Source organism: Plectropomus leopardus, chromosome 7 (assembly GCF_026936395.1).
Source record: "Plectropomus leopardus strain MGB_pleo_1.0 chromosome 7, ASM2693639v1, whole genome shotgun sequence".
Classification (NCBI taxonomy): domain Eukaryota; kingdom Metazoa; phylum Chordata; class Actinopteri; order Perciformes; family Serranidae; genus Plectropomus; species Plectropomus leopardus.
Genome location: NC_142182.1, coordinates 27,902,972 through 27,924,489, shown reverse-complemented (window position 1 = coordinate 27,924,489; position 21,518 = coordinate 27,902,972). Strand labels below are relative to the sequence as shown.

Genomic DNA, 21,518 nt, shown 5'->3' with positions numbered 1-21,518 from the left:
GGCAACACAGACTTATCTCCCAATTTGATGCTATCACAATGTTTGGGTGCCGATTCGATGTGTATTGCGATTCTTAGGTGGTGCAAGTGTACAAGTATGTTATTGCAACTCGATATTATCATTGAATGCATTTTTTGCTCACTTGTTTAATACTAGAGAATGGGAAAAAGTCGATTCATTCACTTCGAGACTATTCATCGTCAGATTTCCAAAATCAATGCACATCACGTCAGTCTTTCTGAGTTTTGCATCAGCAGCATCATTGTTATACTGCACATAAATGTGGTACATAAAACACCTTTTGAGTGCCATATTTAGCTGTACCCATCTGATAATGAATAAAAACGAAAAAAAAAAGTTTTTAACCCATCGCAAATTTTTTTGTTTGAGTTTTGACCCTTTGGGGTTGCTGTAGCTGGCAGTTAAAAATGTGAAGTCAGCAGCTACCAGTTCATTTTCACAGAACATGGGAAATAAGTATTATAAAAGACTAAGTATACGCACACGTTATTTAATGTTAAGCATGTAAAGTAAAACAGTGTTTGTTAAGATATTATCAATATGCTGATTTCTGTTTTTTCTAATATGTGTTGGAATTGAGCCAACAGACTAAGCACTAGTTTTATATATAGATATAAAAATCCTCCCCAAAAACTCCCAATATCTAAGTTATTCATTATTTTTCTCCATCCCTAACAGTGCAGTAATTCTGATTTACAGATTACATAATCACTGAGTCACAGCTCATGTGGCGATCAGTCATCGCTGCATTATATACACACCTGTGCCCATACACCTCCGAGTAGTTGTCGGTCTGACCGCTGCGCAAGGTCACATACTCCTTTGGGAAATCCGTCTGCATCTCGGCACAGTAAATCTGAGGCCAGACACACATTGAGACAACACATGAGAGCCCATGAGGAAGCTGCAGGTTGAGTCATGACGTGTGTCAGGACATTTCTGACAGAACAGGCACACCTGCAGGATCCGGGACTTGACTTTGAGATAGTATTCCCCATCTATCCTCACACCCAGTCTCATCTGGACCTCTCGGCAGGAGGCGAACAACTGGCCTAGGAGGAGAAATATGTAGAAAGGAAGGAGATGTTTCAGTGCAACAGCAAGGACACACTGACAACCGAAGCCTGCCACTGCTTTTGAAACTCTACTTGTGCAAGCTAGTCAATGAATCAGTCGTCAACAAAAGCCAGAGGGATTGCATAAGCTAATAAATTAAACACCACTATAAGAAAGAATTGTAATCTGGCCCTCGTCTTCTTAATTGAGAGCTGTTGTAAATGTCTCATTATTTGTGCTGCCTGCGCTGTTTTCCCAGAGTGCTGTAGAGCTCATATCAAGCTGATTAGCTGATTAGCATTAATACTTGACCGCAGAACTGGCTGTCACCCGAGCATATCATTTTAATTTCACCAGTGCCTGACTTGGCAGAAGCCAAGTCAGGAATGAACAGCCCAATGCGCAAGTACTGAAAAATCTGAAATGTGGGGGAGCAAACCTACAAACTTTGGCCCACTGCCGGCTTTTACACAGCTTGCAAGTTCACAATGAAGGCTGTCCCGGCCCCAGCACACACACCCCGAGGCGTTTTGACAGACATTTCAACATTTGTAGAAATCTGCTGACTGTCTATTTATTGTTCCACTGAGAAATCACTCCAAGAGGCTCTAAGTGGAGGTCGCAGTTCTGCCTAATGTGTTAAAACAAAGCAAAATGTTGAGTTTCTGTAAACGCAATCAGATACGGTGTTGGTTGCCATATACAGCACAGTCAATCTAGGGCCATCACTCTAAAAATTCCTTGTTGGCAGTAAGCATTGTGTGGATAAGATGGGAGAATATTTGAATTATGTACTTGATGGCCAAAAAGAGAAGAGAAGAGAAGAGAAGAGAAGAGAAGAGAAGAGAAGAGAAGAGAAGAGAAGAGAAGAGAAGAGAAGAGAAGAGAAGAGAAGAGAAGAGAAGAGAAGAGAAGAGAAGAGAAGAGAAGAGAAGAGAAGAGAAGAGAAGAGAAGAGAAGAGAAGAGAAGAGACTCACATTCTCTGTCTTGACATGCAGCTTGGGACTCAGGTCTTTCTGAGGGACGACAGTGTTTGGACGGTTGGCCTTTGGAGGTTAAACACTCCACTCTGCGCTCCATCACTCCTGCCCCACAAGTCTGTGAGCACTAGTAAAAATACACACAAAAACATTCAATCCCACCTCTACAAAACAATTAACAAATAAGCGGCAACCAGATCCAAATCCACAAATGAGATTTATCATCAGAATGCACAAGTCATCAAAATGTTTTGAGAGAATGGCGATTAACTCGAGAGGATTTCTCAGTGCCTAACAAGCGCTTTCTGTTTCACCTTGCTCCATGGGCCAACTTTCCAGTAGGTTGTGTGCATGCAGTCCCTGAGGAGGCAAGGCCGGGTGCCAGGAGGGTGGGGCTCGGGGCAGTGGGTGCTTGCAGGGGAGGACTGCGCAGCAGCAGCGGCGTACGGGCGCAGAGCCTGAGAGGAGGGCATTGCGGAGCAGGAGACTATACGCTGCTGGTAGCCCACACCGCAGCTGGCAGAGCACTGAGCCATACACAGAAACACACACGGACAGTTACTGAAGACTGGGTAAATATTTGCACAGAGCATTAATACTAAACAGAAGTGGATTTCTTCTTCTGGACCTCAGGGGTACTAATGTGCTGTTAAAGAGAATCTATTGTCCAGCCTATTGTTTGCATTTTCTTTCCCTTATTAAGCTCATTTACTTGAAATATCTACTGTATAGCTGTCCAGTGTCTCCAAAATCTAAAATTTTTATGAGATTAGAAAATACCCCTGTTCTCAGCTTTGTGATGACCTTTTTTTTTAGGAAATCCAGTAGTTTTATTTAGCCAAAAGGTTGGAGAACATTATCAATCAATAAAGAAACACTCAATTCTTCAGTTTAGCTGAAAAATTAAACCTTCAAAATTTGTAGACAGGGGTTGACAGCAACTCAGGGGGTTCATTGGTGTTGCTTTTCTTTCTTTTTCTTTCATTTTAAATGTAATACTTTTGTAGTTTTGAGCTGTTGGCTGGACAAAGGGCCCTGACAAACCAAGCCAACAGTCGCCCGTCAGTGAATGTCCGCTGCCCTCGTTTTTGCAATGTGCCCCGCACCGTTGGCACTAGTCAGCCTTTGTCGGCCCTTGTCTGCTTTGTTTGGCCGATTCAGTAAGTTCAAGCAGGATCAAAGTGGGCGGAGCCTGTTGGTGAGAGAAATCACTCTGATTGGCAGTTCAGCCAAACAACCAAACAACTAAAGTCAAGAGGATGTGATATCCAAACAAACCTGCTTGTTCGGAAGTTCATTTGTTGTAACCACTGAGTTCTTGAAACTAAACAGTTTACAATCGTTTGTGTTATTGCTGTCAACTCACGCTAAATATCCTTTGTACTTTCAATATCTGAGTTAATGTGCTGACTGACTAACATGCGTCTTACATCCGTCTTGTCAGGCTTCTGGTTTCCCTTTTTGAATTACAAATACAGAATAGTGCTGCCTGCTGGTATGGAGAGTTATTCCCTCTCATCCAGATGCAGAATGTACGCACTAGATGGCCATTAGCTGTTGGTTGTAGCTTTGAGGTTTGTTCAAGTGAAACTTTTTGGCCAACACACATAAGGCAGCGCACGTTCGGCCTTTGTTGCACTTGGTATAGGCTGGTGTGTGGGCCTTAAGACACCTTAAGACGTCACCTTCAACTTTGAGATTTACACAATTTTTTTCAGGTGTATCTGTAGTAGAACAAAGCTCAGTCTTAATTCCTACCTGTGACCATTCCCCTGTAATCCACATGTAATGGCAGGGAGCTCCTTTGCAGGGCTGGTGTGATGGTGGCTGAGATGATGGCTCACAATAATCGACTTGGACAGGGGTCATCCCCGGACCCATGCATCCCACCTTCCTACTTCTCATGCCGTCTCCACAAGTTGCATTACACTACAAAGAAATTGTAACACGGTAAAAAAATCAGAAGAAGATCAGGCAGAGGGGGGGCAGTGTTGTACTTTCAGCAACATCATTGTCTCAGACTCCTGCTCTCCCCTTTGGCTCTACACATGGACACTCCTCATTATGTAAAGGTTTCTACAAGCAGAAAAAAATGAAGTGTTGTGTGACAACACCAACATTAGCTCTTAAGAGGCACAATCCCAAACATGTGCTCTGGTTGATAATGCTTCCATAAAAGATAAAAGTTAAGCCGTGTTTCCCCTTAGGCCCAGTAATGGTTTATAGGAGTATTTAAAAGTAATGATATGGAGCACAATCTTAAAATTAATTTATGTAAAAGTCAGCTGTGTGTGCATTTTCAGGGCCAAACTGTGAAATAGTGGAGGCTGTGAGTTCTCGAGGCAAAGCAGACAGGAATCTGAACACTGCAAACATTCTGCAGCAGGACGACACGGCGCTACGTCCCTGCATGGTGCCCCTCTGTTATGCCTCACTTTTAAGGACAAAGCACGGGGCATTCAAGAAAGATGAGCAAAGAAAACAGTCCACTAGTGTGACACAGAACAGTGATACTCAGCAGGACAAAAGGGATGATGGCCATCAGTACTTTGAGGTTTGATATGATGTGCTGACTGATGGCTATCACCAAAGCTCTCATGATTGATGAGAGAGAGTGAGGGTACCTGCGGGTCGTCCATTTAATGATGCAGGGAAAGAGAGACAGAGCGGAGATCTCAGCCAATAAAAACCTTAATGAGATGGTTAAACATCTGTTCATGGGGGGCGGGGCGGGGGGGGGTTGTAGATAGGAAGAGAGAGAAAGAATGAGTCTGTGCTTACTTCTTCCCAATCGCCAGTGACCCAGGTGAAATGTGTGCATTCTGCAGTTTGGCACGGCCGGACAATGGCAGGACGTTGGCGAGCATCACAGAGATCCTCTCTGACCCGTCCACTGCCTTTCAGCCTGCAGTAAACGTCTCTGTTCTGAACCCCGACTCCACAGGTGACAGAACACTAGAAAAACACACATCTGATTGAGGAAAAGGCAGTAAAAAGAAACAAAATGTATGTGTTTCTCATAATGTACACAATACAGTCAAGGTTATTATAGAGGTGTACTACTTAGTTAACACTTTAAGTCTCTAATGGAGCTGATCTAAAAGGAGCACTTCACTGATACATCACACAATTCACACATCATTAGTACTGCTGATGATGTCATCAGGCATATCTTAGATTGGACTTGGAGACCTCAACTTCATAAGGAAAGGTCTGTGTTACAAAATGAAGGTGGGGCCTAAAATAAGGGGCCACTTAGAAGGTTTAGGGATCTAATGAAAGTTGCATTATGGGAAATGTTAACATGTTCTCATCCTAAGTCGTCACATATGGATGCTTTGCAGTGGACTTCTGCATCTAGATATTATCCTTCTGTGCTGCCACAATGCCAACACAAGCACATGCTGGGGTTACGCTGCACGTGGCTATGTTTAGGATGTTAAGGATTAGGCAAAAGAGACACATGGTAAGGTGCAGAAAAAAACAATAACATTGCATTCACACAGAAAGTGAACATTGGACTCCTGCATGAAAGTCTGGGGTTTTTTGGATCCATCCACCCCTTGTCCTGCCCATCCAAGAGGTGCACTCCTGCTCCTTATATAATGATGTTATTGGCAGAATTCAACCTGAGGCCATCCTGCTGCGTTTCATGCAGACACAACAGGTTCTGTCCGGCCTAGTTCTTAAGTGACGTCGCCCGTTTGTGTTTCGTGCAGACGTGACAGGTGCCATCTGGCTAGCCGTCTGCGTTTAATAACAACGCGACTGGTTCTGTCCAGCAGTGTTCTAACCTGACGCCATCAATTAACCCTACATGCGGAGTGAAAGGTGGCTTTTGGTGTTGCAATCTCACACAATGCAGTGCGTTACTCGTGATAAACATATTTGAGATGTAATTTCTTTTTTAGTTTTACTGTGAGCTATGGATTTAAGGCTTATTGTATTCATTTGTGGTGTACTGTTATATGGGGTTGGGGATGTTGTGAGTCGGCCATTTCAACCAGAAAATCTCCCTCATATTCACAGCCAAATGTTGGCAGGTATGAAGAGTGCCAATGGAAAAGCCCTACAAGGCACAACAACAAAAAAATTCTCACATACCACCATTATAAATAATATAGCTTTCAAACTCCTAAGAGGACACCCTGAGGAGGTATTTTCATCCCATGAAGGTTTAATATTACTTTCCCAAACACTAGGAAAGCTATCTTTTGGTTATCTCAATACAAAGTCTATGACAGGGTCTGGAGGACTCAGGAAAACACATTAAACTACATTTGCACTGGGACATACAATGTGGAAGCAAACTAAGAGAGAAAAGTTGGTCTGTGTTAGCAACTTTTTTTTGTAGTGACTGGGTGATGTCTTAACACATGAGGAACGGGACAATAAACATGCCCTCTATGGGGAATCTTGGAAATACTTATCTGTGATGTGCTAAAACATAGTGGCACAAGAGTCATAAAGATAAAAAAAGAGTCAGGAAAAAATAAATAAATAAAGTCAACAAACTGGCTCAGTAATGTGGAATTTGCAAACACGAGCCACCATAAGCTACTGGTCGTGACAGACCAAATAGGGCTTTAACAGCAAAACCACTGAGTGTATTTAATTAGATAAGTATGCATTTTACTGCTTATGAACTGAAGTTGTCATTTGCAAGAGCAGAAATGTTATTTCTTCTTTCAAAAGTTTCACTGACTCACTTTTGTGACAACATTTTAAAATGTTTGTTTGGTCTGCAGTGCCAGATCTGCCGCTTTGATGATCCTGAACAATGTACTTAATAAATCCAAAGCCTGTTTGTCGCTTTTTTGTGAGACGTATATCTGAGGTCACACAAAGGTCTATCTCAAACATCTCTTTGATGTGCTTTGAGAAGCATACCTGCATACTGAGGAAGCACTCTGTAAGGCTTGAGCTGATCAGCCTGATTTCTCTCCAACTCTCCTACAGACCTCAAAGAACAGTGCCAGGCCTCAGCCATCTCACACAGACAGAAAATCTGCGCATTATACAGCGAGTATCAAATTACCCCGAAAACTTCCAGATGTATTTGTGTTGTTCGTTTCTCGCTGCAGTTGTGTGTTATCATTACAGAGTGTGTGGTTAAATGCGAGGGGTCAAGTCCTTGAGTTTGGAAAGAGAACAAAGAGCACTATAAGAAATCTGACCTTCAAATTAAAAAAAATACTGCTTTTTAAAAATTTTACAAAGCATGAAAATAAAACCTGCTGTTAAATTGATGTTTGTCACTGTCAGCTGCTGCAGCTCTAGAAACCCTATTCTGTGTTCCAGAAAAAGACCGATTTCTTCATAGGCAATGGGGACATCATGAAACTGTAGATGGAAAATAATAATCTATTTTATGATTTCATAGTGGTGTTGAGTGAGCCTCACCATACTCTAAAGGGTCAGTTCACCCAAATCTCAAAACACATTTTTTTTTGCTTCTGTTGATTTCTTGTCATGCATACTTGTGATTTTTGCCCTGAAGGTTTGTTTCTTTTTTTCTTTGTGAGCCTGACATCAATTTTAAGGAAAATAAACAAAAACAAAAAAAAACCCAGAATGACACTAACAGCTAAGCAATTTTACTTTTGATAGCTAGAAAGCTAAATGAGAGCTAAATGATGTAAAATTCAAGAGACCTTTCCTTTTAGTCTGGTGTTCCATTGACTGTGAGTTTGTTTTTTTTTGCCGTATTTTAAAGAGCTATAGATTTATACATGCTTGAATTTTAACGTTTTGCATTGTAAATGACTCGCCTTTTTTAAAAAAAAATGTCTGGTAGCTTTGCTGACAGACATATAGCTCGCCACGTTAACACTTGGAAACATTGCACCCTGTCTCCCCCCAGGTTGCCCATGTGAGGAAGCGGCTTCATTTTGAGACAGAAAAACCCTTAAACATTGTAAACTATGTCTATGCCAAATACTTATGAGAGGAGTCTGAATGCAGGACAACAAAACTTGTGTGGATAGAGGTTTCAAAGGGCTGAGAAGCCATCACTATGGCAAAAACCCTTAAGCATTGTAAACTATGACTCACACCACTAACGCTGCTAACAGAGTAAACAGTGGTTAACAATGTTAAGTTAACTACCACTGTTTGGCAGTTAAGTTAAGTGGGTTTGCAGCTCAAAATTCTGCTGTTTACTCACTGGAGAACCCTGACGGGAAACCAAAGGTGGGCAAAATGTTTCTGATTCAGATTCACTTTATTGTTGCATCATTTCATATTAAAAAAATATAAAAGGAGCAAAATTCTTGGGTCTTGACCCCCTTGACCAGCACAACGATGTACAATATATAGTGTATTACCAAAGTGCATCATAATTATACTAAAAGCAATATTGGAATAAATAATGTGCGCTGTACATTAAATTGAAGAGTGGCAACATTAACTTATGGTCCAATTTGCGTAACTGGTCAAAAATATTCTCTGCAGTTAACCAATTAACTGGTAACCATTGAAATCCCTATCAGGAACTACTTTCTACCAAAGAAATGCACAAAAACATGCACAACATTTCTGGATTAAATATTCCAAATGTATGTGTATTTTCATGCCATACGTAAAATTATCATATTGGGATGGAAGCAGATACTTTAGGGATGAGTATCTGAGAAACATGGACAAAAAAAACCAAAACTGTCTTCATAGATCAAGAAAAAAACATGTATTTTATTCTAATTTGGATGAATCAACCAGTAAAAAGAGAAAAAATATTCTTGTGTCTTTGACTCAATAGGCAGTCCAAAACCCCCCAGCTCCTCTAACATGTTGCCCATTACACCCCCAGTCAGAGGCGACTGAGAGGGCCGGGGAGCTGTGGAATAACTCAAACAGTGGGTGCTGAGGTTTCAAAGTTGTCACATGCATGGATATTAAGATATAAAACATGTCTTTATGCTCTAGTTGAGGATTTCATGGTTGCTGGTGGTATGCGGAGGAAGATGATTGCTTCCAGACACCAGCGAGAGAGAGAGTGAGAGGGGAGGAGGACACCTTCAAAGAGTGGGGAGTGGTAGGAGAAGGAGGAGGACATGGGTCTTCATGGACCTTTTGGGATTTAACAGTTTCTTGGAAAGGAGGGATATATTTTATTTTCAACTAGGAGATTGAACTATTTTTCAGGACATCTTGGAATTACAAAAAGGGTCATAAGGAAACATTGTTCAGCCAAGAGGGGACAGAAAAGATGTGGTACAATTTTCGGACTAAACACACCTTATAGCAGCTATAATCAACATTTTAATTTTAGCAATGAATCACATGGTTTATATGTGAAAGAAGCCACTCATTATGGTGAACCAACAAATAATTATCACCTGTTTCTACAGAGCTTTATAGTTTTGTTTTTTTAATCACTGGTTTGGTTTTCAGGCACATAACGTCATTGTTTTGGTTCACTCTCACTCTCATTTAGCAATATGAAGTTAAAAGTTCATAATAAGTCAGTGATGTGTTTACAAAGGTTTAGTGGCCCAAAAAAACGTTATAGTGCTGATTTAAAGGGGAAATTCAAATTTATTACCCTCCACTCTATTCTCCCATGTTTTGTCTCTTAGTAATTAATGAAGGGAGTAATTTTTTAAAATAGGTACGAGAACGCTGCAGCCAGCAGTCGTGGAGAGTTCAGCAATGTAACCAAATTGGGCATATGTAGTGTAAATGTCCAGTAAAAGTCATTGTTTTTGCCACTAATAGGCTCACTTATGTCAGAAGTGTCAGAAAACATTATGGAAAGAATCCCTACAGAGATAAATATTTTGTTAAAAGGTAAGATCCTTTTCATTTACCTAGAAACAGCCCTGAAATCACCATTGCCAAACCACAAGACTCAATTTACAGAAACATAATTTTTCCAAAGTAAAATACACTTCGTTTAAAGTCAACACAAACAAAATAAAACTCTCAGAAACTACCTTGGTTCATCTTTCCACTCTTTTAACAATCACCAACTCTGATTTGGTCAAAATAAACCTTAATTCAGCCAGTTAGAAGTAAAAAAATATCAGAAGAGGAGCGAGAGGAGGGCGGCCGATAGAGTAGAAGCAGTGAAAACAGAGTTTAGAGCCAGAATATTTGCACTTCTAGCGAGTTTATTTTGAGCAAATCCGAGTTAGTGATTGTTGGAACAGTGGAAAGGCCAATCAAGATGTTTTTTTTGTGAGTTTCATTATGTTTCTGTCAAATTTGAATGAAGTGTGTTTTGTGATGATGAAATTACTGTTTATTTACATGGAGTAAGTTGTGTTTGGCAAAAATAATTTCGTTGATGAGTCTGGTTTAAAAAAAATGGATCTTATAACAAAAAGGCTGACCTCTGTAGGGAACCTTTTCATGTTTTCAGACATTCAGAATAACAATCTGAGCCTGTCAGAACGACAAGCATTTTTAGTGAACGCACATTGACGGAAAGTAGTTACATTACAGCCCGTTTTGCAGCTGCCAGCTGCTCTTGCTGAACACTGGACCAATTTAATAAATTGTTGTCCCCACAAGTCACTTAGCCACAAAAAATGGTAAAATAGGATCCAGGTTGAAGCATACCTCTCTCTCTTTATATGTATTGTGTGTTTTCAAACAAACAGTATGCACTGACGAAGGGTGTTACAGATTATTCATATTTTCATTCTACTGTATGATTTCAATAAATTTGGTGTTGAATATTTTCCTCCCTGTGGGATCTCGACATGACTTTGAGCCGAAACTGTGTCACGGCTACATGCATTTCCTCTTGGTAGCGAATACAGCGGCTGTGTGGCCGGCTCCGCGATGACTGTGACCTCAGACCCCCTGACAGTGTCTGGTTGCGCTAATGTACAATGGTACAGAAACCTGCTGTGCTTTAGCACGGTGTCTTTCTTAACATCCTGCTTTCATCTGTATGGGAGGCCGAGCTCAGCTGCAGCTGCGGCTCTGGATCTCCATGTTTACTGTGTTTCATTAAGATTGCCTGCTTTGAGCAACAAACACATTCGTATTAAGATTTAGTGTATGGAATGTGATTTGCATGAACAAGCTTTTGTGTGTCATGAAACACACAATGCTCTTGCTGGTCAGTGTGTGGTCTGACAAAAAGCTTCAGAAGAAGAACTGGCTCAGCATAAGGCTGCACTGTGGATTACACTGCACGACTATTTCAAAACTTTGAATCTTTCAAACCTGACTAATCTTAATGTCAAGTACACCACATAAACAGTTTTACAAATCCAGCCTGTGGTGTTTAGCTCACACTTGTGGAAATGACACATTACTCTTGACCAAGAATAAACTGAGTGGTGATTGGTGTGTACATGTCCTACATCTGCAGCCTCTGGGAAACCTTCTGCTGTGTTTGTGTTTCAGCTGCTAGCAGCAGTTACTGTTACTATGCTCCCTGAGAGAGAGCTTGAGCTATTTTGTGAGCTGGAGGAGATGGCGAGAAGAGCAAACATACCTCCCTCCACCTGTTGGCCTTCCAAGTGGGGCATCCCCGCGCCCGACAGGCCTTCTGCGTCCGCGGTCGAGGCAGATGAGTGCAGTGTTCCTCCTCTATTTTGGTTTGGTTCTGATAAACACAGGCTATCTCCCGCTGCTTGGTCCCCCGACCACAACTCACTGAACACTGGAGAGGGAAGGGGAGAGAAGGGGGATGGGTGTTGGGTGGAGAATGAGAGGAAAGAAAGGCATATTAGCAAAGTTCTGTTAAAGATCATAGTTCTTACTCTCTAATGACGGTGATTACTGATCATGGTTACAAAAATCATTTTAAAATGTAATAAATCAAATCCTTTGAGAGCCAGAAATAAAATTGAATTTGCCTCCTGAGAGCGCAGACACAAAGGGACTCAACAGAGCCATACATGTTAACAGTGGTGTTTAACGAAATATTTCTCTCAGAGCATTTAGACCTCCACTCAAAAGCACTCACTGGACCCAACAGCTTCCTTGTTGCATTTCATGGCCAAGTGAGCACACTGCAAACAAATTTAACTAAACAACTTAAATGGATTTCACCAAAAGCTTTTGTCAAACACTCACACACTGATGGAATGCAGCCAACTATTTAACCTGTAAACAGAGGAATTACTTTTAGAGCTGCTGTGAACGGCAGAGGCCGAGGGAAGAGGAAGAAAAGACGTAGACAGAAACATGGATGCATGAGTACGGCGAGACAATCATCTGGGATGAATAAGGAACTCTAAAGTACCTCAGGAAAGCTCGAGAGACAGAGGATGACGAAGAAGGAGAAAAAAAAACATGAATAAAAACCAGACACCCTGATGACAGCTCTGAAAGAGGCCTTTGCCTGAGATTGTAGATGAAAATAGTCTTCGGTCCCCATGAGGCCAGACAGCAATTAGGGTGCCCGCTATTTCTGCTTGACGAGTGAGCGCCCCCATACAAAGCCACTCCAAAAATGGGGTGCTGGAATCGAATACACAAGACGAGGAGAGTTGCATTTTGTCTTAGCATATTTTCCAGTCCAGATAATAAACATAATATTGCATTGTCCTCTAATTATGATCTCACAATGTTGCATAACACCAAACGCACAATTTCTTTCTGTGTGCTCATAGTACTGATCATACTACAGATGATGGACTATTAAAACCTATATTTGCAGATTTCTTAAGGATTTTGTCCTTTATCCAGTTTCTAGGAGCTATAATGCATTTTTTACTGTTTTTTTTTTTTTTAAAAGGATGTAGTGATCAAGGCTTGAGTCTCCATCAGAACCCTTTACACAAAGCCAGCTCCAGCCTTTTCTCCTTAAGTGTGGTGCGGGCTGAGGTTGACACTGCACACACATGCATCATACGCATTGTAATTACCGAGGCATTTTAAACACAGGGCTGGCTCAGCTGATGGAGAACATCAAAGCTGAGGCCGGAGCTGAGCGAGTAGTCCTGAGCATGGCAGATTCACATACCCGCTGTGCACACTAACTCAAAAATGATAACAGAACTCCCTCTACCTCAGACAAGAGCAGAGACAGGCAAACATGTTGGAGGTTGGAGGGGGGGGGGATGAAACAGAGGGCAAGCCCCTCCTTACTGCTGTAAAAGCAGGCGGAAAAAAAGAGAAAGAAAAAAAAGAGGAGGAAGAAAGGAAATCGCAGCCATACGGGTTGCGCTCCCCCGGCTGAACTGTATCTGCATTTTAACGGTGGGAGAAAAAGACGCTATATGGCGAGGTGCTCCTCCCTCCGCCCTGCCAACCTCATCTGTCAGCCATTAGTTAATCAGAGCTGGTAACACAGAGCACAGAGAGCTGGCACGGCCCGTGGGACCGGAGGACAGCTTCACCTCTGAGAGCAGGAAGAGGGCAAGGACTCAGGGACCTCTGCTTCACCGATCTACAGCTGGGCTGCCTCACTCAGCAGCACTCACTCAGGTAAGACAATTCCACTTATCACTCACTTTCAGCCACTGCAAGTATGACAAGTTACCGTCTAGCTGCCTAAAAATTGTTGTGCATGTGTTTGGAAAAAAATAAAATGAAAGTTTTTGTGATGTATCACTGTGTAATATGATAGCATGTGGTGCCTTATACTGATCAAACATTATTTTATCTGAACTTCTTTATGTCACATTCAGCTTAAATAGCTTTTGTGAGCGCTCCAGTGTCTCTAATGTTTTGCTGCGGTGTGATACCAGGTGTTTTGAATATATGGAAAGATTCTCACTTTAACATGAAGGAGAGGAGCAACTCTGGAAAAAAAAACACATAAATCTATGGGTCACATGGGAAATGAAATGCCCTTTGATTTGCCCGCCCACGTTGTCCCAGCAATTAATTTCACATGATTAGGCAGGTTAAATCTACTATAATCCTGTGAGGTTCATCTTGTGGATTACTTTAAAATGGGATGACTCAACCACTCCAGTTTCCTCTAAGCAGAAGAGAACTGTGGAGAGACACATAATTGATATTTAAAGCGTTATGTAATGAACAGGCAGCTCTAAATTATTGTACTTAGTGGCTCCAAAGCGGCTTCCTTGATTTCACAGTTCTGGAACAAATCACATAATTGAGTGCTAAACCAGACCAGGCTAATTTATGCTTTTTCTGTGTGCCATAAAAACCAGAAAACTGCCATTAAAATTCAGATGATTTGGATTAAATTAACAAAATATCATTTTACACAGGCATATTTCTTCCAAGAGGATAATCTGACTGACTTTTTTTTTTTCTTTTTTGAGCATTAATGTCTTTGTCTAGGACTGGCAGGCGTCAACCCCATGATGACCCCACCCACTGCTTCACTGTGAACAGGTAAGCCAATAGGATGCATGGAAACTGTTAAGCATCCAAGAGAAACTCAAATGGAGTTTAAATATCTGTCACTCAGCCAATGTTGCCATCAAAGCAGCTAATAGTGCACATTACCTCACACAGAGGACTTAAGATTCCACTAAACCAACAAAGATCAGAAATGCTTTGTGTGTAAATGTGCATTTATTTGATCACAATCACTAGGGCCTGAAGCGGCGCATGAAAACATTTATTACTGTGAGAACTACAATTACACTGCAAAAGTCTTTTTTGTTTTGAAAACAATGGTTAATGTCGTGGCTTAGAAATCAAAAAGAGCCTCGTAAAGATCACAGAGTGAGTTTTGCCAAATTTCAGATAGTAGCAAATGTGATGTGATGAATACCAGATCAGTTATAAAGATATGTGTATTTAACATTATTGTTTGACATGCTTTTTCAGCCTTTTTCTTAATTACGATGATAATGTCCTACAAAATAATGCAATTATGAAGCAAAATCTGCAAATAAGACTACTGCCATGTTAGTAATATTCCATAAATGTTTAGAGGAAATGGTGCGTTATGCAGTATAAAGGCTGCTTAGAAGGCAATTTAGACCACAAATTAGAGTTTTTTGTTGTGTTTCCTATATTTAGTGGTTCTAAGTGAGACCATATCTTAAAATGTGAGAGCCAAGGTCGAATTCCAATCACATTGCAGCACGCTCGCAATGCAAGAGGATGGTAATACCAAGCATATGGTAACTGTAGTTACATAGACTCTTCAAAGGAGCTCAGTGTTGACCCAGAGCAAGATCAAACTTGCAAGTGTTGACTGTGAAGGGAGTGTAGAATTATACCCTGGGTTACACTGTCAAGGCTGTGAGATACAAAAAAGTTAACTGCTCTATATGGTCAAAAAAATAATTTATCTGTGACACAAATCATGCAAGGAACAAGAAGTAACAGTTGGGAACTGAATGCACTTTAAGATAGCGACAATCTTTTCTTATAGTTTAATCACCATGTTCTCTACTGCATAGATTAAACTGCAAATCAGTGGAAGGAGACAAGAGGGAGGAAGATAAAAGGGTCACAGAACATTCAGGCTGCTCCTCTGTTCGTGGTCTTGTTTTGCAGGGAGGTTTCAAAGACAGAAGTCAAAACAACACATGTTGTCAACATGGGAACAGCTGGTAAGAGTGGCGTCATGGGGCAGAGGAATGTCAAGAGTCATAGATCTTTTATCCACCAGGCCAACAAAACTACCCTGGACTTGTTTGAAACCACGCACAGGAGCAGTGTGAAATTTATACATCCAACTCACCTCACACTAACCTTTACTTAATCCATGACCAACTGCACAACATGCTTTGAAGTATAGAAACTGTAAGATAATTTAAAAAAAAACAAACACCAAAATGCAAATATTTCCACATGAAGGATATAGATATCCTTTGCTGACAGTACAGTGATGAATTTCAGATGTGACAAGTTGAATTTGCCATATTATTCATCGCAGGATGTGACTGATTGAATGATGTGGAAAATATTTCCTGCCTCTGTCGATGCAGTTCCTGACAGACACTAAGCTGCAGGAGCCGCGGTGCTCTTCTGATTGACTGAAACTAAACAGTATATTCTGCGTTCCATGCCAAGTATGACTTTGCCATCTTTAAGAGTCAAATAAACAACCGGTTGAATAGGCATATACAGTTTCCTCAACACAGTTTCCTTTTTAAGTCAACACCACTCAGAAAAGATACACCAAGAAACCATAAGTCAAAACGAAATGACAAAACAGACGAGTTTTTCCGCCTGACTAAACATTCCACTGAAAGCTTTTTCCATTACTGTGTTGTACTGAAACATCCAGCATTGCTCAGTACTCTGCTGCATACAGGAATGAAGGATAGTAAAAAATAGATATTATAAAGACAGAACTTGAAAAATGCAACAGACCAGCTGTAAAGTTATAGAGTAGTGACCTTTGGCACAGACATTCAAGTCTAAGTCCCTCTTCCTGCTCAATGTTACACAGCTGCTTTCCTAATCTGTCACAGCAGACAGCTTGCTGCAGCTTGCATACAGGGAGGTTTGGAAAAACTCTGATGCAAGAGAAGACAAATAACTTTTTTTTTTTTACATTGTCTTTGCGATGGAAAAAACAGAGAACGTGTTAACCAAAATTGCTGTTGCAACCCCTTTGTCCACTGTGTCCCTTTTTGAAGCTCTGCTTAACCTGTGCCTGATCTCAGCCAAGTCCATGGGCCTTTATATAAGACAAAAGCCTCCATCAGAGGAAAAAAAAACTATTCAAAACATTAAATCAGTAAGAAAACAATACATAAATGAATAAATAAATAGAAACTTTGTACATTTCTGCAAACCATTGATATGTTACATTTGCTCACTACAATGTAGCAGATACAATGCAGTTAACGTGCAGTTAGGTTTAGGCACAGTTATGTCTTGGTTGTGGTTAAATAAAAGAGACGGTGTTGGCTAAAAAAATACCCATGTGTTGGGGCAGACACCTGGGAGGTGAAGTAATGATGTATCTGTAAAAAATAACTGCTTTTCAGACCACTATCCCTACAGGAAAACTAGCGACTGGTTGCTAAAAAAGCTAAATTAACAGAAGTGGATCACTATACCAAACACACATTTGATGCCTAAAATGCTGCTGGGAACACAGCAATGACTTGAGAAATCACTGTTGTTCTCCAACAGTGGTCTGCAATTTTGAAGGTATCTTATATATTACGTCAGTAAATGTTAGTATGAGATGTATTAAACAAATGCTAAGTATTTGTGGTTTGCAGAAATGAACAATGCCATCATTTTCCTCTGGCAACTGGACTGACCTTGCCTGCTCAATAAATTTCTAGCAGAGCTACCAATGATTTCCATCTGTCTGCACCATCAAAAACAAACATCAGGTTTTGGTTTTAGCCCAGGGGATTAAATGGGGAGGACTTTTGGAGAACTCCAATTTCATCAGTGGTAAACACTATAGGCAGGAGTTGATACAAAGTAGATAGAGGCATTGGAAATGTTCCCAGCTGGGGTTGATATGAAGCTATGCTAAAAAAATAGGCATACCAAAAAAAAAAACCCTACATTTTTATATACTCAACAGAATTAAAATAAAGCACAATGAACATTTGAAAAAACAACAACATGTAAAATAGCTACAATGAAATTCCATTAGTTGATCACAAAGAAACATATCAGCAATTATTTTGGCAACTGTTATTTCAAATTTCAAGCAAAACAATTGATGTTTTCTTAAATGTGAGGATTTACCAGTTTTTGTGTCTTAAGTGGTATTACTTTGGACATCATTGGAACTGGAAAGGACATTTTTCACTACTTTTCAATATTTCATCAACAAAAGAAAGATTAATTAGAAAAATTTTCGACAGATTAATTGATAATGAAAAGAATATTTAGTTGCAGCCCTAAAAACAAACAGTGCACAAATACCAAAGGGTGGAATTTTTTCCTTTGAATGTTGGTATCTTTTGGTACCAGGTGGAAATAACTTGGATGAACAGTGTATCAGGCACTGACACACATACTGGAATTTCCACACATCTGTGGACCAGTTGCCATGCTAACATCGAACCATTAGAAACAGACCTGACAGGTAAAGTATAGCACATGCACTTAAAAAGTATGAGCACAGCTAAATCTCTAACCCTCTGCGGTGTTGCTAAAACGTCACACAGTCTTGTATGTTGGAATTGAAATGGAGGGCCATTAGCTCCCTGTTACTTGAAGTGGGCTCGAACACCCAATCTATCACTGTCTCACCCATAAGAGGGGGAAAAAAGCTCAAACTCCATTTCACTCCATCAACTCGATAGCATCGACAGGCCCAGACAGGACCGGGCCCCAACAAGTCTGACACGGTAGCCTCACCTGAGAAGAATATACATCTAAGTGGAGTCTAAGAGGCGACTCCTAGAGGCGTAAAAATACCTCACAATACTTGACTGACGAGTTGAGAAAAAGCAGGCACACTACCTGTGTCAAAGTGAGGCCATGTTCCCTATTATTCGATGAGCCCAACCTAAATGCTTCCAGACTTTCACGCCCTGTCTCCTCTCATTCCATCTCACTGCATCTGCTTCCAACTCGAATCGCCACAAAATAACATCTACTCTCACTAGATGGACTCCTCTCTTCATTTCTTCCAATGTTCTACACAAACTCACTGTGGTTCCAAGTCAACTCTGATTCCTTCGGATGGGGCTTTGCTCCCACAGGCATTTATATTGTCTTTTAACTGCTCTCTAAGCTACAATAAATTCAGAGGATGTTTATGCAAGTGCTGGCAAACAAAATCTATATTACTGTGGGTAATATGTTAACTTCACGTTATCCGACTGTTTGACCTAAAACGAGACTTCCATTCCTAATGCAAACGCCATGCTGTGATCCAAATATTTTGAATCTTCAGATAACATCTCGCAGCATCTGGTTTTCTGCCTCCCAAGTCTTAACGCTTTGCCAAAATCTGCAGGCCATAGTGCTTGACTTTTAACCAGCAAATCATCAACTGATCTATTTTGCTTTCTCTCAAAGGCAGAATTGAAACATTATCTCCCGCCTCAGATTTAAATTAAAGCCATGACAAGAAGAAAGGGGGGGACCTTCCAGCCACCGCTTCCATTGCTCACACTCGACTGGCATATGGGCAGCATCAGGAAACACAAGCTGCAATGATGTGACGACCAACTGACCCCGGGGTGACAGGTTTGGAGGGTGTTCTTGCCCAATGCCCTCAGGCCAAAGTCAAGTATGTCAATGTTGTGCATGTGGATTTCATTTGAAACAGCATGATTCGTTCACAGACGCTCAACTGCAACCCCCCCCCCATGGGAAACCCACTCTTGACAGGAAACGGTATGTTTTTGTTAGCAACAAACAGGCATAAATTACTAAAATGGAGCCTCAGTTGCCAATTTATCACACACAGCCTTATTGTTGCTGCTTGCACACATTTGACATCGACACTGCTTTTAAGGTAATTACAATTAGTTAATGATATTTACATTCCTGATCATTTATTTCGAACTGTGTCTACAATCATGAATTTGTGCAATAAATGTGATAATTGTTGTGTGTCTTTTCTTCTTTATATGTGACAAACGTGTTTGGATGACCTGTATTTGGGGAATGAACTCATTCATTAAGAATACAACTGATTTAAGGTCGAGAGAGGATAAATATTATGGGGAGACCTACTAAACCAATCACCTAATTACATTTGAAAAGTGGTCCTATACATTATTTCCAATCTGTTTTTGAATATCAACATGAAGATTACTCTTGCTGATCAGATGTTTATCCAGAGGCAATGCACATTTGTCAATATTGTCAAGATGATAACATTCCATCATTAATAAAGCCATTTCTATGTTAACAAGTCTTTAGGTTTTTTTTCAAGGATTGTGGCCTTCCTCTGAAACATGTGAGAAATGAAATGGCTTGCCTAAAATGTCATGAAGGTATCAGTGGAATAATTAATGTTATATGTTAAGAATGAATTAAACAGTGCATGTTTTCATGTGTAAAATTAATTTAGGAATATATTCATATATTGAAAAAAGAATGTCATTGATGATCCCCTGCTGCAAAATGACACCAGCTGGCACCAGACGTCAATATGACGTCATAAAGACATTTGACTCTTAAGCTCGACAGATGTTAAATTGTGGATGGAATCAAAATCGTGTTGACAATATTTTAAATGTCTAACAACATCAAGGCTGAAAGTTATGTTGAGGTTAAATAACATCGTTTTGCAGACGTTGGGTTTTGTTCTCCTTTAAGTCAAGATGACGTTTGCATGAGATGTTTGTGAGGCGATTTGTTAAAAACACGACTTAAAGCCAACACAATATCAACATCATCTGTCGTCAGTATTCTACATCAACTTTAAGTCGGCATTAGACATTCTAACATTAAAGTTTGGTCACCTGATGTAACAGCCTATATTAAACCAAATATCAATATCTAATTGCATTGATGGCCAGCTGGGATAGTATTAATACTGCTGGTGCAAAAACTGAAAATGTTTTTATTTAGCATGCTACCATCAGAAGAGGCCAACACATAAGGTAAGACGCAATCTGAAGCCATGAGAATTATTTTGACATTGTTATGTAATACAAGAACTATTTTATCCCTCTCTGGCCATTTCACTAAGACAAGGTTAAATGATTGTGTCTAAAAAATGATTAAAACTTTAAAAACGGTGTGAATGCTTCTCGTAATATCTATTAGAAGGCCCCTGTATAGATGTTATATGATAACCAATGTTAGCCTCTGATTTTAGTTATTATAGATCCATCTATGCAGGGTTCACAAAATAAAGGTGTATTAAATGAATGCTTTGTTGCACATGGTTAATTGAAGTTTTGCTTTTGTAGAATCTTGTTATATGGTCTTTTTGAGTAGCTTGAAGCCTATGATAAAGTTTTTACTATAGTATTTCAATATACTGCTTGATATGACTTCTAATTTAGGAGCTTTAAAAAGCTATTTTGATGTATGTGTTCTTTTAAGGGGTGATCTCACCCACAATATCAAATACATAATTCAATCAGCAGGTTTCTGTAAATACTGGCTTGCCAGGGCTCTCTTTTGGATCTCCTTAACTAGAATAACCCTTGCCAGCATGCATTAATACCAATTATTGTTGTAGTAAAAGTAATACTTTGCCGCTCTCCTGCCAAATGCATTACAGAGTGCTCCATTAATGCAATGGTAAACAGATGTGCCACCCAGCACCAAGGTTTGTTTTGGACTGTATATGTTTTCTCCGGGGAGATTTCAAAATAAAATGTTAAAATGCTTAAAAGGAAAAGGCCTGCAGTGTTTTTACACTACATTATGCAGAGGTATGTGGGGAACTACACACACACACGCACACACACACACTATAGAAACAGATTTTAAGTATGCCCCCCAAAACTGAATTATTATGAGGATAACTGAAAAAGGCTGCTATGAAGTCAATTGCAGGTCAAATACCAAAATACCACATAATGACCTACAAGTCAAGTGTTTTCTATGAGCTGTTTAGACTAACGCACCTACACACTCTGTACTGCATAAACATGTTTTACAGTGCATTGCAGCCCAGATGATATTAGTGTACTATGAAACTACTGTATATGAAAGAATAACTGCTT

General features: G+C 40.2%; 1 protein-coding gene and 1 long non-coding RNA gene across 5 annotated transcripts in view; one reads left to right on the top strand and one right to left on the bottom strand.

Moving 5' to 3' along the window:
* Nucleotides 1-21,518, bottom strand: part of LOC121950377 (A disintegrin and metalloproteinase with thrombospondin motifs 20) — a 156,281-nt gene that overhangs the window by 6,439 nt on the left and 128,324 nt on the right. For all 3 annotated transcript variants that reach the window (XM_088080363.1, XM_042496359.2, XM_088080364.1), the window contains 7 exons: nucleotides 11,510-11,677; nucleotides 4,840-5,013; nucleotides 3,817-3,987; nucleotides 2,373-2,585; nucleotides 2,056-2,185; nucleotides 979-1,073; nucleotides 783-877 (listed from right to left, as the gene is read on the bottom strand). In XM_088080363.1, the coding sequence (XP_087936489.1) occupies nucleotides 783-877; nucleotides 979-1,073; nucleotides 2,056-2,185; nucleotides 2,373-2,585; nucleotides 3,817-3,987; nucleotides 4,840-5,013; nucleotides 11,510-11,677 (1,046 nt within the window). The remainder of the gene's footprint in view (nucleotides 1-782; nucleotides 878-978; nucleotides 1,074-2,055; nucleotides 2,186-2,372; nucleotides 2,586-3,816; nucleotides 3,988-4,839; nucleotides 5,014-11,509; nucleotides 11,678-21,518) is intronic.
* On the top strand, nucleotides 12,977-19,554 carry LOC121950378 (uncharacterized). 2 transcript variants are annotated; one of them, XR_015777045.1, is made up of 3 exons: nucleotides 12,977-13,449; nucleotides 14,278-14,331; nucleotides 15,451-19,554. It is a non-coding gene; the product is annotated as an uncharacterized LOC121950378 (long non-coding RNA). The 2 variants fall into 2 exon arrangements; XR_015777044.1 differs by having other exon boundaries at nucleotides 14,259-14,331.